General features: G+C 38.0%; 2 protein-coding genes and 1 non-coding gene across 5 annotated transcripts; 1 reads left to right on the top strand and 2 right to left on the bottom strand.

Annotated features, from left to right (window-relative positions):
* The first annotated feature begins 3,013 nt into the window (after window positions 1-3,013).
* Window positions 3,014-12,623, top strand: ninj1 (ninjurin 1). 3 transcript variants are annotated; one of them, XM_062444714.1, is made up of 3 exons: window positions 3,014-3,311; window positions 10,278-10,515; window positions 11,661-12,623. In XM_062444714.1, the coding sequence occupies exons 1-3, from the start codon at window positions 3,255-3,257 to the stop codon at window positions 11,723-11,725; spliced, it is 360 nt and encodes a 119-aa protein (XP_062300698.1). In that variant the 5' UTR covers window positions 3,014-3,254; the 3' UTR covers window positions 11,726-12,623. The 3 variants fall into 3 exon arrangements, with proteins under 3 accessions (XP_062300698.1, XP_062300690.1, XP_062300705.1); XM_062444706.1 differs by having other exon boundaries at window positions 11,577-12,623; XM_062444721.1 differs by lacking the exon at window positions 3,014-3,311 and adding an exon at window positions 3,705-3,869 and having other exon boundaries at window positions 11,577-12,623.
* An 18-nt stretch (window positions 12,624-12,641) lies between these two features.
* card19 (caspase recruitment domain family, member 19) lies at window positions 12,642-16,704 on the bottom strand. The gene is made up of 6 exons (XM_062444693.1): window positions 16,661-16,704; window positions 16,096-16,235; window positions 15,578-15,734; window positions 15,381-15,443; window positions 14,889-14,954; window positions 12,642-14,713 (listed from the first exon to the last, which is right to left on the bottom strand). The coding sequence occupies exons 1-6, from the start codon at window positions 16,665-16,667 to the stop codon at window positions 14,604-14,606; spliced, it is 543 nt and encodes a 180-aa protein (XP_062300677.1). The 5' UTR covers window positions 16,668-16,704; the 3' UTR covers window positions 12,642-14,603.
* On the bottom strand, window positions 13,387-13,514 carry LOC133978251 (U6atac minor spliceosomal RNA). The gene has a single exon (XR_009925011.1). It is a non-coding gene; the product is annotated as a U6atac minor spliceosomal RNA (small nuclear RNA).
* Window positions 16,705-17,430: the final 726 nt, after the last annotated feature.

Raw genomic sequence — 17,430 nt, 5'->3', positions numbered from 1 at the left:
ACGATATTTTATGAAAAAAGTCAAAAGTCTGGGATGGGCTTAATTGGTAACGTGACACCATTTAAGCCCATGTATGCTTAAAAAAAAGCCCATGTCATTATTTATTTACAAACTAAAAAAAAATGTTTTTAAAGAATTAAAAACGGCAATACAGTATATGTATTCAGTAACATGTTAAATATTAAAAAATGAGGAAAAAACTCTCCTGATCAAAATCTTAAAGGTCTGATGTAACACCCTTTGTAATCATCAACATTTTAATAAGTAACTGTAAATTAATCACACATTTTTTCTCAGTAACTGTAACGGATTACAGTTACATTTATTTTGTAATTAACACCATTACATGTAACTAGTTACTCCCCAACACTGGCCATAAGTAATATTTAGTAATATATATGCACACCTTTTCTAATGCTTTTCTTACTGAATTTGTCACTTGCACTGGAATTATATCATATCCCATCACATTAGACAGAGGGTTCATCTAAACATTTTCTTGCAGTGCAAATAATAGTGAAAGTGATGATTAAATATATTACATGTGCTTAAAAGCGTTAATGCCTTAGTTATGGATAACTTTGTATCAGAGACAAAAGTGGAAAAATTAATAAAATAAGCAGTTTAAGCTGTTTTTAGGATTCTGGCACACAATTCAGAGATGGAGGTAGCAGGCCACACTTGACAATCCCTGCCCTGAGAAGTCAGAAAAGGCTTCTTTTTCTACAAAAGGACAAATGTTAAAGGAACAATTTCAATTCTATGGGGTCAAACTTGAGGGACAAAACCTACTCAGATCACCAAGGAAACAGAGGACATAAGTCATTTGTTGGGTGGGTTTAGGGCATGGGTGACCTCTTTACAATGTAAAACCATGAATGTGACAGTAAAAGTGGTGTCTTGCCATCCTATTCACCGCTTTTATTCTGTGGTTACACATGGCCAGATGTATTTTATTGGGTAAAACCTTTCAGTGAGCAAGCTGCTGTTCCTTGTTTCAATAATTGTGCTTAAAATACACATCATCTTTAAGGATATGATTTGTGGGAGAAATTAAATATAGTGCCTTTTCCACTCATGCTTTCTTGCTAAAGTGTAAGATTTAAAAATAAAATGGACGCTTGTTCATTAGAATCAGAATCTGAAACAGGTTTACTGCCAAGTAGGTTTGCACATACAATAAATTTGCCTTGGTGTTGTGGTATTAAAGGTCTGATTTACCAAGTACTTGATTTAGCTTTGGTGTAAAGGTGAAGCTCATAATCATGTCAGAATTCACTAGAATGTATCTTACAATATTCCCCATGTAGTAATCAATTTATTTAGTTCTATAAAATCCTGTTACTTTTGATGTTGCTCAAAGTTGGATCAACAATGCCTTCTGTGTCAGTTTGGGTTGTGTTAAGTAGTGTATATCCTTCAACAAATGTGGGTTCAAAGTCAAAGTATAACCAATGGTGGAAAGAAACTAAGTACATTTACTCAGACACTGTACTTAAGTACAATTTTGAGGTACTTGTACTTTGCTTGAGTATTTCTATTTGATGCAACTTTATACTTGCACTCCACTACATTTCAGAAGGAAAATATTGTACTGATAATATAACAAGCTTTTAAAATACAACACATTATTGTTAGGGAATTTTCCATAACTAATATGCACTGGGTCAAACTAGGCTTTGCGGTCATAGCAAGGCCACACCAAATATTGGGTTTAGACACTGTCTCCCCTTGAGATAGTGGTAAGCAGTGAGTCTGCTCCTTTTGGGGAAAACAGGAGGCATTCTGATAGTGTTGCTATAGCAGCCGAGGTCAGATATGTGTTTGACTGTTTTCCCTGAATGGGGTAAAGGTAACTGGAGTCAGAGGTTTGATATAGTGTTAGATGTAGGACAAAGGTCCTGAGTGAGTTCTAAGCAATGTTTTGTCTATAGACCAGTAGACTACATTCTGTATATTGTAGATGTGTTGGGTCTGCCCATATTTGGGCATGGCTCAACCTTGGGCATTATGTGTGTGGTTTAAAGTCTATCCCCGGAGGAGAGAAACTTCATTGAATTGAAGGGAGCATCAGAACATAACGTGTACTGATCATTCGCTCATTTCTCCTTGTATACAAGTAAATAAACCTTTTTAATACAAGACATCCTGGACTCCTGTCTACTCTCTCCATTGATGTATGGGCTGCATAATTAAAATCACTATCAATTATTAAAGATGAAATCCTGCTAGCTTTTGACATATTACAAAAAGCAGTGTGTAGTCGGGGTCTAATTTCAGATGTCCCCCCCCCCCCCCAAACTTATTTCAATAATTGTTATACCAAAAATCAAAGATTAGAGAACAGTCTAAAAGCAGATTTTTGTATCAGAACTTTGTTTTTTCTTCTTTCCACTCCCATGAATCATCTCATGACCCCTGTGGTGACCCTTTGGAGGGGCTGGATTGGGAACCACTGGGCTAAACTAACTATAGTAGTTCAAACTAGCTCCACCTCCAGCAGCTACAACATACTGCTTACACACTGATGCTTCAGTATTATTAATCTAATGTTGTCATATATAGTAAGATATCAGTCAGAGGGATGACACGAGTAATTACTTCCACATTTTAACTAGGTTTATGCTGCTGCTACTTCTGCTTTTTACTTTAAGCAGAGTTGTTAATGAATTACTTTTACTTTTAATGGAGTACTTGTCTGTGCTGCATTGATACTATGTAAAGATCTGAGTACTGATTGTGACAAAGTCACGAGAAAACAAGCTTTTTTTGTAGCATCTCCAGACATCCCAACCTCCTATAATAAGTTTTTGCAGGTTGGGATGTCTGCATCTCCTATTTCCAAAGTTTTCAGTCTTCAGTGTGCAGTATCGTGTTAATCCGCAGAGTGGCAGTACAGAGTCATGTAGTGGCTGTTAATGAGCAGCTACGCCTACAGCGACTAAACTAAGGCGAAGCGAAACCACTGCTTACCCCTTCATCTACATATAGATTTCAACCGGACTGTGGGAAACAAGCCAGTAAACAGCGTAGCAGGAAGGGACCTTGCCTTGGCCAGACTTTTCCCCAGATGGCATAGCACAGGGGGCGGTACTCTGCAGCTCTTTTGCCCCCTCCTATCGTCACAGCAGCCTTTTAAAAACACTCTGTGCCTTTTTAGCCCGCCGCCACAGGCTGGACCACCGACCCTTGAAGCCCACGCTGCCCATGACTGACCTTCACGCGATATACTGCAGTTATTAACACCATAAAAGATGGCTACGGAAAATTATGAGATGACCGGTGATGCTGAGCCTAACGGGGAGGCAGAGGTAAGGCGACTCTAATGTTACCGGCGCCTCTCGCAAAGGACGGTCACGGTTCATAGCTTAATTTTCAGTTATGTTAAACTCACATTGACTCAGTGTCCCGGTCAGGTTCTGTGAACATATCCTGGTCCGAGCTATGAGAGACTCGTTGCTAACTCAGGAAATAAATGAGGGGTTTCCATCCTCTTCCTCCTCATCCTTCTGCTGTCTGGCGTTATGGGCGTTACACAATAAAACCAAAGGAATGTCTCTGCTGAGCTCTTGTAGCTAATGTGACCGGTTAGCTGCGATTAGCTCAATTCATCCACTCATTTAACAGCTTTACTTATTCCCAAAGTAACCTGTTAGCGAGGAGACCATCTGCTACTGTCGACAGAGGGTCAGTTAACACACAATGACAGATGATACAGACCATGTGGTGACCAATCATTACTCTGTGAAGATATTCAAGTGGATCAACTCAGCAAAGTTACCCAAGTCGGGGATATGGATTTTACAAATGGTTTACACATTGAGGAATGCTAAAGCCAGCTTTAAGTCGCCACTCTTTAACTCTGTCTGGTAGGTTATTATACAAATGTAGTGCATGCATAGTACAAGTGTGCATATGTATATATATCGGTCAATCAGTCATTCAAACTTTTATTTAAATTGCACCTGTCTAACAAATCAAATGCAATTCAAAGTGCTTTGCAAGCAAGTGATAAAACGTGGGATGTTAAAAATGAATTTAAGAGACTAATGCACATTAACATAACTAAAAAGCAAAAAAAAAAAAAAAAATAATAAGACAACAATAAAAGATGGGTAGTTAAGATAATGAGAGATAAATGATAAAAGCAATAACAATACAAATAAAAAATAACGTGAAATACCACACAAAATAGATTTTAATAAATCAGCAAAATGTTAATAAAGAATGAATAAATAATGGTGATCATAAATAAAATAAGTACATAATACTAAAGCAATAAGATTATAAAACACCATTAAATCCAGACTACATTGATGGGTTTTAGTTATTATATAGTTAATTAATTATTTACAATGTACAAAAGTAGTTGATACTTTTTTCAGCTTTTCTTGACATCGTCAGAAAGGTGATAATTCTACTTTATGTTTATTACTGAGGTCGTACTAAGTGGTGGTGGCATGCTGGGGTGCATTATATATTATTATTATTATTATTATTATTATTATTGTATTGACTAGGGTTCATAATAGTGTGCCCTCCTCGTGTATGTTAATGGGGTGGACAAAATATTATGTTGTTGTGTTGCATTGCACAGGTGTACCTAATGAAGAGGCCAGTATAGTATTATATAGTTAAGTAGTTATATTCTCTAAACTATATTTTATAGTATTATAGATTATAGTATTATATAGTTATGTAATTATATTCTCTGACCTATTATTTTATAGTATTATAGATTATATAGTATTATATAGTTATGTAATTTTATTCTCTGAACTATATACATTGGAGGAGAGTGACTGCAGCTTCAACAGCATTAGCCATTACGTTTTTTGCTGAATCTGCTTCGCGCTTTTTCTTCATGGCTGCTGTATGAGAAACGTCTGAGTAGGCAGTGAAAGTTGACGTTTTGTAACGTCAGCTGATAAAACACGCAGCACCGTACACTTTACAAGTCAAGCAGCTCATTTCACCATTGTTAAGTTAAAGCCGGGGGTATATTCTGAACCAGTCAGCCTGAAACTTGTTTTAGGACGGCTGCTTCACTGTAGTAATATTACTACCTGTCTGAGGATTAACGTTATTAATGTTGACATCTCTGGCGCTGCTGTTTGAGGCCTTTCAGGCTACGTTGTTTTTCTTTCTGAGTCGGTTCCGCTTCAGATGATGTAGATTAACGTTTTAGCGAGCGGTCCATGTTTGTTTGCCTTCAAGTTAATATCACTGTAAGATTGCCTGTAGACGCAAGTGAGCGATACAGCAGCAGCAACAGCAGAGGGGGGTGGGGGGTCTGCAGGTGTGTTCAGGGTCAAAGTCGGACAATCGGACGTGGCGGTTCCAACCTTCCACAGAATCTGAAAATTCAGTGGAAGGTTGTTCCAGTGGATCTGGGGCTAAAGCAGCATTACCAAATGTTTTTATTCTGCTTTGTGTAACAGCTAAAAGGTGGCAAAAAAGTCATTCAGAATTTTCTGCTGCTTCAGACATTTTTCCCCCTGACAAGAATACAATTATCTGAAAAAACAATGAATACATATCATGGTCATATTGATATCAATCAGCAACTTAAGTCTGTCCTTAAACAATGGCTAGGGGTCCAAATGAAAATTGCCATATGCTTTTTTCCCCTTTAATCATTCCTCCTGTTCATACTGGCCATTCAGAGATCCCCTCATAATACACTTTAAACGTATGTTGTTGGGGACAAAATTCAAAGCCCTCCTTTTGTGCAAAAATGTACTTATTTGAAGATAATATCACGCTTTGGATGTCCAAGTTAGTCAAATCTTCCAAAGTTACTGTGGTTTTATGGCCTCTTCATGTTTTCTTCCAGCGAACAGGAAAGCACTGTCTGTCCAGACACAAAGAAGGAATGTTTTGCACAAAAGGAGGGCTTTGCACAAAAGACTGTAATTATGGAATTTGACTCATATATGACATTTTTTTTCTCAGAATAAGGACTGGATTTTGTCTCCTGTCAATTACATTGTAAGCTCAGTGGGAGGAAATCCTTTAGATCTCAATGTGAACAAGGGGAATGATAACAGGCAGTAAAACCTGTTTCAGTGTTCATTTTGGCACCTGACTGTTGTTTTACGGCATATTTAAGAATGTGAATCCTATAGTTCTTAAAGTTCTTAAATTATTACAAGTTATTACAACTTGTACTTTCTCTCATCATGGTTGGTAGCAAGCATCTCCCGAAAGTGAATAGATAAATATGGCAGTGATGTTCAGTATATCAACTCATAAATATATCATGTAGTAAACAGTAGGAATTGAATTCCCTCCGTCAGACAAAAACTTGTAAGTGACAACAATCATGTTACAGACCTCATTAAGCTTTACAGGCCAACAGCAGCAACAGAACTCAAGGTTTCTAAGAAGTCGAGGAAGAACTTCTTCCCCGGGACATTAAGAATAGATGAAAAAGATCTCAGAAAGCGGAACTCAAAGAGGAGAAGATGAAGTGGGTAAAAGGAAATTACAAAAAACATGAAGATGCTCATCATGTGGTCTACCACTAGACCATCTTTTTCCTCTGTCGCATGGCAGGTTTTGAGCAGTGGCACACAGAGTTTAACCTCAGTGTGTGATGGGTGGCATTGTTGGGCAGCCAACTTAAATTCCACTGCCACCTGCATTAAACTAAACATAGTTTCCTGTGATGTAATGTTTAAACATGTGTTTACATGAGGTCTTGAGCACATGCTGATTTCACCTCTGAGAAAAACAAGATAAATGGTTTGCAATTCCACAAAAAGGAAGGAAATCTTAGCGTTGCATGACATCTGTCTGGGTAGATAAGTTGGGCCATTTGAATGTGAATGCCATATTGTGCTTCCTTTGACTCTCCAAAATATTCCATACAGTATGTATTTCATGTTTTCGTTTATTTATCTAAAAAATAATATCTTATCTATGAGTGTGTGAGGTTGCTAAGTATTGCACGTGTGCTTTGACACGTAATAGATGATGTCTGTAGACTGTGGTCTTTGTGTGTGGTGAAGTGTCTTCACTTACTTTTTCCACTGTATTTGGGTGGAGGCTTTTTTTGTCATCCTGTGTTTCAATTGTGTGACCTCGTCAGCTAGAAAGGATGTGGCTTGTCAAACTATGAGATGCCTTGACTGAAACAAGCTGAGTGACATGTAGTTTGTGTGTTCCTGTTTGAATTCAGCTGCTGAACACTTTCACTTCCTTAAAATGTTTCACAGAAAGCTAAAAAACATTCTGATTGCACAAATCTGGACTAATTTTTTACAATCATACTGAACACTTCCCATTCTAGGTACCAACATCACCACAGAGCGTGCACACAGTTGTTTTATAGAGTTGGGTTTAAGTGAAGTTCAAACATCTGAACCCAAAAAGTGATTAAAACATGGACTCCTTGCATTCACACTGCAGATACATACTTTATGTAATTTCCCCACAAAGTCGTTTTAATTTGATACTTGTTATTGTTACATTTGTGTTTATTTTGAAATAAGTTGTATCATAATTTTGATTTCTGTTGGACTGTTAGTTTTGATGGAAAAACATCCCTGTCTGTGCTGATACACCTCTGTAAAATGTGGGAATTTAAGATCCTGCAAAAAAAGTCTCTACGTATCAAGCTATGAATTTCCTGTGAAGGTGAAATGTACATTCCAGCCAGCATTCATTCATAAGAAAACCAATATAATAGCAGAAGAGTAGTTTCATTTTCTTAAACATTAAGTCATTTTTTTAATTCCACATTTTCACAAGTTTCAGGATGGGGATTTTCAAAAAACGGGATGTAAGAATGTGTATTTGCAGCATGAATGTTATTGTGAGGAAAGAGTTTTGTTTTCTATCATGGAAACCATCTGATGATAAATGCATCAAGTAGGGATGTCCCGATCCGATATTTGGATCGGATCGGCCGCCGATATTAGCAAAAAATGCATATCAATATCGGATCGGCCTGCACGGGAAAATCCCGATCCGGACTCCCGATCCAGTTTGTTTTCAAAACTCCGGTCCATGTTTTCCAGCGCACCGCTGTAGGTAATCCATTCCAGTTTTTTTCAGCTTTCCCCCCCAAATCCGGTCCGCGTTTTTCAGCACACCTAGCGACCTGTCCAGCATCCCACTATTTATTTTCTACTCAGCTTTTTTGTGTGTTTTGCTTTTTTAATACAGTTTACAATATTGTTTGCACTGATGGCTTTTTAAGCCTTGGTTTACACTCTTGTTGTTCAAGAGCAGAGCACTGATGCCAATTCAGTTTGTGTGGTTAATTGACTATTTATTATTTTGTCTATTTTGTGTTTATTTAACCCTGTTAAGAATAAACAGGTCAGCTTCTCATTACCAACCATTGTGGATTATTCAAACTAACCTAATTAAGTTGGCTAGTTGTTCTTAAGAGTAAAACCCTTTTCAACATGAGTATAACAACAAAATAAGTAAATATCTTTAATCTTTAATACATGCTTGGATCGGCCGGTATCGGTATCGGCCTAGCTAAAAGCTACAATATCGGTATCGTATCGGAAGTGCAAAAAGCTGGATCGGGACATCCCTAGCATCAAGTGTATTGAGGTAGATGAGAAGTGCTGCTGAGTTCCCAAATAGAAAAGTGGATTTAAAGATACTTGACAGATTATTTTAAAAAGTCATATAGTCTCATATCTGACATCTACGATCATGGAGGAATTAACATGAATGTCAGAGAAAAACTGAAGTCATCCACTGCTTGAAGCTGAAAATGGATTTATGGTAATACAGTGTTTCCCACAGAATTTTTGGGGCTATGGTGGTAGGTTCTCAGTCTGACCCTCTAGGGGGGTCTGGGGGCATGCTCCACCATAAGACAATTTTGTACATTTTTGTGCATGCCCACGGGAAGAACATTTTGTACATTTTTAAGTCAAATGCATCATTGTGGTGCACTTTGAGAGCAAAATTAAGAGGTTATGTCTTACTTATACTTATGAACATATTAAATATAGTTTCAGTAAATATTTTTTTCTACATTGTGTTTCTTCTAATGACTAAAACTGTTTTTGCTGATTAATAAAAGACTCGACTTCCAGATGACTTAGACGTGGAGTTGATTAATTTTACAGATGGAAATGAAAATTTCTTTTTTAAACTGAACCAACTAAAGCAGTATAATGCTGCTGTTGCTGCTGCTGCTGTGTTTTAAACAGCACACAGGTGTTTCAGATTCAGAGGTTTGAGGTGGAGCTGCAGGGTTGAGTGGAGGTGTGTGGGGAAGTTTATCTGAGCTGTTGAACGTAACTGCTGTAAAACAACCATAAAATAACGTTTTATTGATATGATTTACTGGCTTTCTTACTGTCAGCGCTCTCTCTCTTCATTCACTCTCTAGCTTGCTCGACCAAAGCTGCTAATAACAGCATCCTGTAGCCGCTTACTGACGAACTGCCTATTCATTGTCCTGACCTTTTATACAGAACAGCGAGGTGGATTAAAGTAGTAGTATTCCCGCATTGAACAGAGTGTCTGAGAGCAGAGGAGAGCAATGCGAGGAGAAGTGACAGCAAACAGCAGCAGAGGCTAAAGTTAAAGTCCTCTGTCTCAGCGGGGCGGAGCTGAACCCTGAGTGCAGCAAAGTCAGAGACGGAGGGAAATTGTCAACAACTTAATTCAGTAATTCAATAATCCACACAAAAGAAGATAACATCTCGTCCGATATATCTATCTACAATAACATAAACATCAAAAACAACACAGCAAGAACACAAACTGGTGGAAACAGACAGAAATGACAACTCTCATACTGAGTTAAAAGCCAAAGAATAAAAATGTGTTTTAATACACAATTTAGAAACAGGCAGTGAGGTGGACAGTCTGACATGCAGAGGTAGCTCGTTCCAGAGTTTGGGGGCTACAACTGAAAAAGCCCGGTCTCCCCTGAGCTTTAGCCTGGATCTGGGCACAACTAAAAGTGACTGGTCAGCAGACCTAAGAACGCGTAGAGGTACATGTGCAACTAAATGATCCGACAGGTAAAATGGAGCCAGCTCATGTAATGATTTATAAAATTAAAATTTTGAAGGGAGGCCTGCACGGGGGAAATGTGCTCTTGCTTGCCTGTTCCTGTTAAAAACTCAATATACCGTGTACAGACATGTTCAGCTCACTGTAAGACTGTGGCGGCACAAATTAGACTATGGCAGGCCACTACAGTCTATATAATTAATGGGAAACACTGTAATAATATCACATTGCCAGTCATCACTTATATGTCATACTGATGTAAGCGTTTTGTTTTTCAGGTACCGTTGCGAGGCAATGGGAGGAGGCCTCAGAGACCTCTGAACATGAACCATTATGCCAACAAGAAGAGCGCAGCAGAGAGCATGCTGGATGTGGCTCTACTGATGGCTAATGCTTCACAGCTGAAAGCGGTGCTGGGGCAAGGACCAGGCTTCTCTTTCTACGTGCCCCTCATCACTCTAATTAGCATCTCCCTCATCCTGCAAATCATAGTGGGAGTTATGCTCATTTTTATAGGTAAGAGTGATTTTAGTGTCCTGGTTTTCTGTTTGGCAAACTTTTTTTTGCCTTTTCAGGATTAACTCATAAGAAGATAAATGGGAATGTCAAGTAATTTTGATTTACATAGTCCAAAATCAACACATGAATCGCAAATTTGCCTCAAAGGGTTCTGCATTCTGTACAGGATGCCCCTCTATTGTTAGACCCATAGGTCAGTTAGCCACTGTCTTAAAAGGCTGTCTAGAACTAAAATATATTCACTGCACTATTTATAATGATAAAAACTGAGATAATAAGGTGATACTCATATTTACAATAGCAAGTAACACTGACAATTTAGCATTTTTCATTAAAAAATGATTTGGAAAAAAAAGTTGGTTTTCTGCAACTTCTCATTTTTACACAGTTTTCGCGGATTCACACTGTCATATACAACCAAGACTTCAGTTTAGCTTATCATTTTTTCATAAGCTCAAAATCTTTGTAACCCTTACATGAGCTCATGAATCTGAACCACACTATTTTAAATAGACTCTATACAAATGTCTCATGAATAGTGTATTGGATTGGTGAATTGGAGGAACTGAGCCTCTCAGTACAGTTTGTCTTCTTGGAGAGTTGGGTTCTCTCTGCTCCACTACCCCAGTATCTTATCCTAACAGAGAACACTATTGTAATAGAAAGCAGAGTTTAGTCACAAACAGGAAGAGACGCCTTTCAGTTGCCTCTGCCATCAGCTGTTTCTGATTTTAAAAAGCACTCTTGACCACCAGGAATTTATATTATGTCATAGCAGTTTTACCAAAAATGCAGAACTTAACCTCGCCTAAAAAAAACAAGCTCCTCACATCTTTTCTTTTCAGACCAGCGAGGCATGTAATGTCGATATGAATGAGCAAGTTAATTATTCCCCTGAGGGCAATGCTGTCAGATGTCGTTAATTTATATCATGTGTTCAGTAATGATTGCCTCAATGCTAATCTGACAGGAAACGCTGCATTGCCCCCGTGTGGGTAGTGACGGTCATTCCTGTTAAGAAAGCAAAACTCAGTTATGTTTTCATGATTTCTTTTCAGTTAAGTGGAACCTGAATGATGAAAGCACGCACTATAAGCTGAACATCTTGGAGAACACCGCCACAGCCTTTGTCTTTGTCATAGTCGTGGTCAACGTCTTCATCACAGCCTTCGGTGTCCAGCAGCCTGCCCCAAACCCTTCTTCATGATGCCTGATGATCACCTTAGTCAGAATGGACTGCTATGTGACTTGTTGACCACATGGACAAGACGTTCATTCACTAGAGGGTCTCGAAAAACATGCAGGTGCATTTTTCTGTAATTCGACCTGCCAGGCTGGAGGAGACCAGACACTCCCTGAGAATCAAATGACATTGTCTGCTCTGTAAGAGTTGAATGGATGAGCCTAATGTTGTCTTTTCATGTATGTGTGTTAGAGGTTTTCTTTCTCTTACTATGCCTTTGAACAACTTATCAGTGTTCAGTTTTTATTTCATTCGGCAATTACCTCCTATCATGCTCAGGTTACAGATGCAAATAAATGATTGCCTTTACTTATAAAATCAACATATCAGGAGAAATACTGTGTCAGTCACCCCAAAAAATCTGTATCTCAGCTTAATCCAAATGTATTCTTACATATTGTTTAGAAAAAAGTAAGCAACGACCCAGCTTTACCCCAAAACAGAATTTGTTTTCCCTACTCAGTGAGGTTTGCAGAGGTTTTCCTCTCTTTGCATGTCACCATACTGATTTACAATGAGTATCACAATCATGGGTGTATGAGGAACCATCTTTGCCTCCTGCTGCACGTGAGATATTACATAGACATAATAGCTTTATCATTGTAGCAATATACAGTTTACAATGTTTCAAACCTCAATCGATTGATGAAATGGACCTAAAGTTTCGTTTTCATGTGCTATGTAAAGTCTAGGATGTGTATAAGTTGATTTGTATGTAATGCCTTTAAGTGTCTGTTCAATGAAGTGTGTATAATATAGTGTTCTGTGGTTATTTTTATGCTTTTTTTATGGCATTTTTTCAAGGACAGAAAAGTCTTTCACTATATACACACTGTGACTATCTTTTATAATAAAACCACATAGTGATACGATGTCTTGCTTATTGTTATAATGCATATCTCTTTATTGTCCAAAGATAAAATGTTTTGATTATACAAATGATGGCACTTCAAAATTCAAGGCATTTTACACAAGTACACAAAATGTAACCAACTGTCAGGTTAGCTTAAGTACAAGCAACAACAACAAAGCCATGCACGCTGTAAAAATATGTTTAGGTGGTTCTGAAGATAAACCTCCATACCAGTTTAACAAAGCACCATTATGATAACTTATGATCAGAGGCTAAGTTATACATTTTAGTGAAATTGTTAAACAGCCTGAAAAAAACCATGTTAATGTTATACGCCTGTTTCATTCTGGGGTAAATTCATTTACCACCTGACTTATATTTGAAATAGGGTTATCAGAATTTTTTTTTATCAACATACAGTTGGCAAAAAGGCACAATAAGAACAAAACAAATATCCACACAACTTAGAAGACTAAATCTATCAATAATTGGGGGTGGATTTTATAAAGAGTTATATGTACTTCTTGTTTAGAACTGAGTTGACTGCTTGTATTAAACAGAAACATGCATCCAGAAGTAGGCCAAACACGACAGACCAACAGGAAATAGAAAAGTTTTCATCCTGCTTGGCCCAGTGTAAGCAAAGGCACTTGAAACTATTCAGGCAAGCTTCCTGTCTTTAATGACATGGTGAAAACAATGAGTCTAGAGTAAAGTAAAGTAAATATAGCACGATACAGTTCAGTAAAAGTTAACATTACCATGATGGGAGGGAAAAAATTGGTTAGAGATGCCACGAAGTAGATGGCAGTGCCTTAACCGTATATGTGTTGCAGGCCACTAGGGCCAATTCCATCCTTGTCAAGGGGAGTGCTAACCTTCTCTCCTTTCATACAACACAGTAACTTACTACCACTGCGTCACTATATATACACCCGACTACGACTGTCAGTTTCACTTGCGGTGCAACTCTCCCACTTTAATCAATACCATACCCACAAAGCAAAGCTACCGTATGTGTACTGTAAAATAAAAAAAGATTGATTCGCGGCATTAATACGATCATTATTTCGACATTTGTATGATTTTAGTTTGCTCGTAACGCTACCCATAATGCACCGCGCCGGCAAAAAGGGATATCATTGGTTTGGAACTCACTATGAACTATCACCTAAGGCATAAACATACAACCACAGACTGATTTTATTGGCGTCAGTTCAACTGATAAGAGGTATTTAATGTGAAAATATGAGCCGCTCAATTTTAGTTTTGAGTCGCCAACACAAGCCAGACTTTGTTTGTGGTGTAGTTCCTGTTTAGACCACAAGATGGCGCCCCTGGTCTACTATGACCTCAGCCTTATAGCGTGCAGCTGGTGGACAGTCATTTATTGTTTCAAATTGATGTACATTGAAACGGAAAACAAAACGTACCTCTTCATTACCCAAATTAATATACATGGTTCAGCACACTGAACAGAAACAGTGTTTCATGGCTGCAATATATACTGATAAACTAGCTAGTATCCTGTTGTGATGTAAAAAGGCTAAACCTATGTCGTTACAAATTACCTCCAACTGTTAATACTGAGTTATTTAAAATGCCTAATTTTGTCACTGATGTGACAGTCAGTGTTTTTCTTGATTAACTGGTTTGTAAAAGCTGCTTTCCACATCTGAAGATTGTAGTAAGAACAACTTGTTCAATCTCCTTGTTTGTAATTTTAATATGTTCATCCTTTGAGTTTATTCATCCCTTTAACCCAAATTAAATAGGCACAACATAAGAGGAAATACAAGCACTAAGTGCCAAATGTAGCTCCAAATATGCCCCATCTTTCTAATTTTCTGATCACAAACAAAGTAATATATACAACTGTGTACAAAATTAGTATAGAGCCCCTGAATAGATATAGTATGTTGTGCTTTGGTAAAAATAATATTCATTAGAGAAGTTTTGCTGAAGCACCTGGTGCGAGGGAGTCTCGCCTTACTTCATGAGTCTTTCTTCGGTGTACCATATAAGAACCTCCTGAGCTTTTTTTTTCAAACCCAGACCAGCCATGCCGAGGGCCCGGCTGCCTCTGGTCAGTTTAGCTTCTGTAGAACAAAAACAGCTTCTTAGTAACACTGAATCAGCAGCATAATGTGGACTCATGTTTTCAACAACACACATGCATGAGAGTTGATATACATACCTATTTAATGATACTTATAATATCTGACTCTCTCAATTGCATGTTAAGTATGGTTTAAAAAAAACCTTCCCACTCACCACTGTAGTAATAGAGTAAAGTCATTCCAACTGCAACGCTGAAACAGCCCAGAAAGAAGAGGGGACCTGGAGAGAGGTAAATGCAAAACAATGTAAATAAAATGCTAATAATTCTCTGTTGTGTTTGTCAGCTCTACATAACTATCGGACACTTTTAGCCTGGATAGTTTTCATCACTGGTTTATCATTCATTTCATTCATTCATTTCAAAACAGGGGTATTTTTATTTTTTATTTCAAAAGATTTTTTCCGGCATAGACATCTTTATTCAGCAGCAGACAGACAGGAAACATGGGAGAGAGAGGGGGGTGTGACATGCCGCAAAGGACCTCCGGCCTGGACTCGAACCGGTGTCGGTTGCACACGTGGCATGCGCTACACCCAACCACCCGCGCGCCCAAGTATTTTTATTTTTTGTTGCAAAACATTTAACCTCCATCACTACAATCAAACTTGTTGACTATGCATACATCTTTTACAGTAAAATTTTACCTCTGTCGTTCATAACATGTCTTTGTTGGCACACACGTGGATATGCGAGTGGATCTAAGGAATCTGGAGGCAAGACAGACAGGATTTGTGTGTGTAGAACATACTAGAATACAACTATATATGTGTATACTCCATTCTATAATCAGGAATAAATATCTCACTGGGATAACACATGATATATGCTTTTGGGGACTAACCTCTGAGGCGGAGTCGTGTGGGTAAGCTGTAGTATACCTCCTCTACATGCAGGTGAAGAGCCCTGTAAAATTCCTTGCATGCTTCCTCGCCTTTTCCCCGCAGGTGTGCCAGGAGCTCCCCCACTCGAACACTAGCGGGCACGTCCAAGTTTCTGAACTGGAGAACAATAACAGCACATTTAATATAATAAATCGGATCCCCAAAAGGAAAATCTCTTTCCTGCGGTGATTTTATTTTTGAAATCTATTTTATACTTTTAAAAAAAATATTTTACAACTCAGAGATATTGTGCATCTTACATCATTATGTTTATGTGATAGCTTACTTTTTACTTCTCAGTTTGAGATTTTACATAGAAAACACACGAATTATGCTGCTTAGAAGTGAAAACAGAAATAAATACAGTAATAATAATAATCCAATAAGGCAATTTGCTGCATGAATGACAATACATGCGACCAAGAAGACAGTGAAGCAGCGTGTGTGTGTTTGTGTGTGTGAGAGAGAGAGGACAGACCTTGGTGGCCTCCTTGTCTGACAGTATTTGTGGGTAGATTCTGTTGAGCTGCAGGATGAGTTTATCCACCAGCTCTGTGTCCAGTCTCCTCTCAGCTTTGAGGAAGGCGCTGTCCTCTATCAGCTGCTCAAGAAAACTGTCTGTCCACAGACAAGTTTCACACAAAAAGTACATGTTAATTCTCAACACACTGTTTGATAACGACTAGCTTTTGCATACCCATACAGGCTACTGAACGGACATTTGACATGATCTCCTTCCTTTCGTTTAAACGGTGGCAGGAAAAGAGTATAAGGACATGGAGGATCGGGAATTTGCGCTTTTAGGGGCATTTAACTTATGATTAAAATGAGGTTGACAGCAAACTGAAAAGTAAGGGTCACTCTCCTGTCAAACAACGCTGTTAAGAAACTTTTGGGAAACCTCAAAAACGATTTGCAATGAGGCGTGTCGTTGACAAAGCATTAGTGCTGTTGTTAATTGACCCATTGGTTAAAATATTAAAAAAAGAAGACTAACTACATGGTTTAACAGGCGTTATTTTGAGTTAAAGAAAGACACGAACCTCCCATTGTGGAGTCCCTTCTGCTGCCCTTTGTTTGGACACTCCCACTGACGTCACCCCGCACAGGGCGTGGTTACGTCGTGTCTACGTCTTCAAACTGAAAAAAAAGTTACATTTTTTTCACCGGAAATGGAAGTTAATGTAGCGTAATTCTTAGGATTGCTCTTTATCAACTCAATTAATCTCAGTAAAACTTCAACTCTTAGTGCAGTTTAATGTAAAGACAATATAACTAAATTCTAATGTAACAATTCGTTGTGTTTTGTTGTTAATCTCAATTTAATTTGGTGTATTTCTAATATATATACAGTCATTAGGTACACCTGTGCAATATAATTCAATCCAATAAAACATCTGTTATAAATTCTAGTTTTTTTAAGTTTATACATTTTCAGTTTTTGTTGACATTATCGACCTTTATTACTGAGGTGGTGGTGGCTCACTGAGATACATTATATTGAATGGCCTAATATTCCTCCCCCCCCATGTATGTTAATGGTGTGGACAAAATATTAGGAACACCATCATCACCCACTATGACCTCAATAAACATGAAGCAGCATTATCACCTTCTTGACAATGTCAGCAAAAACTGAACATGTACAAACTTCATAAATGTAGAATTTATAGCAGATCTATCATATTGGATTTACTTAGATTGCACAGGTGTACCTAATGAAGTGGCCAGTGACTCTATATAATACACCTTTTGTCAGATGTCCCCAAATTATTCTCTGAGACCAACAATCATGTTCATGTGCATTACTGTA

This window comes from Scomber scombrus, chromosome 3, assembly GCF_963691925.1.
Source record: "Scomber scombrus chromosome 3, fScoSco1.1, whole genome shotgun sequence".
In the NCBI taxonomy this organism is placed as follows: Eukaryota; Metazoa; Chordata; class Actinopteri; order Scombriformes; family Scombridae; genus Scomber; species Scomber scombrus.
This window is presented reverse-complemented; position numbering and strand designations above follow the sequence as displayed.

Coding starts and splice junctions, on each gene's coding strand:
- card19 (XM_062444693.1), bottom strand. Junction 15,444..15,577: donor CACACGACTCCGCCTCAGAG/GTTAGTCCCCAA, acceptor TCTTGCCTCCAG/ATTCCTTAGATCCACTCGCA. Junction 14,714..14,888: donor TTTACTCTATTACTACAGTG/GTGAGTGGGAAG, acceptor TTTGTTCTACAG/AAGCTAAACTGACCAGAGGC.
- ninj1 (XM_062444706.1), top strand. CDS start 3,255: ATGGCTACGGAAAATTATGAGATGACCGGTGATGCTGAGCCTAACGGG. Junction 3,312..10,277: donor AGCCTAACGGGGAGGCAGAG/GTAAGGCGACTC, acceptor TTTGTTTTTCAG/GTACCGTTGCGAGGCAATGG. Junction 10,516..11,576: donor AGTTATGCTCATTTTTATAG/GTAAGAGTGATT, acceptor ATTTCTTTTCAG/TTAAGTGGAACCTGAATGAT.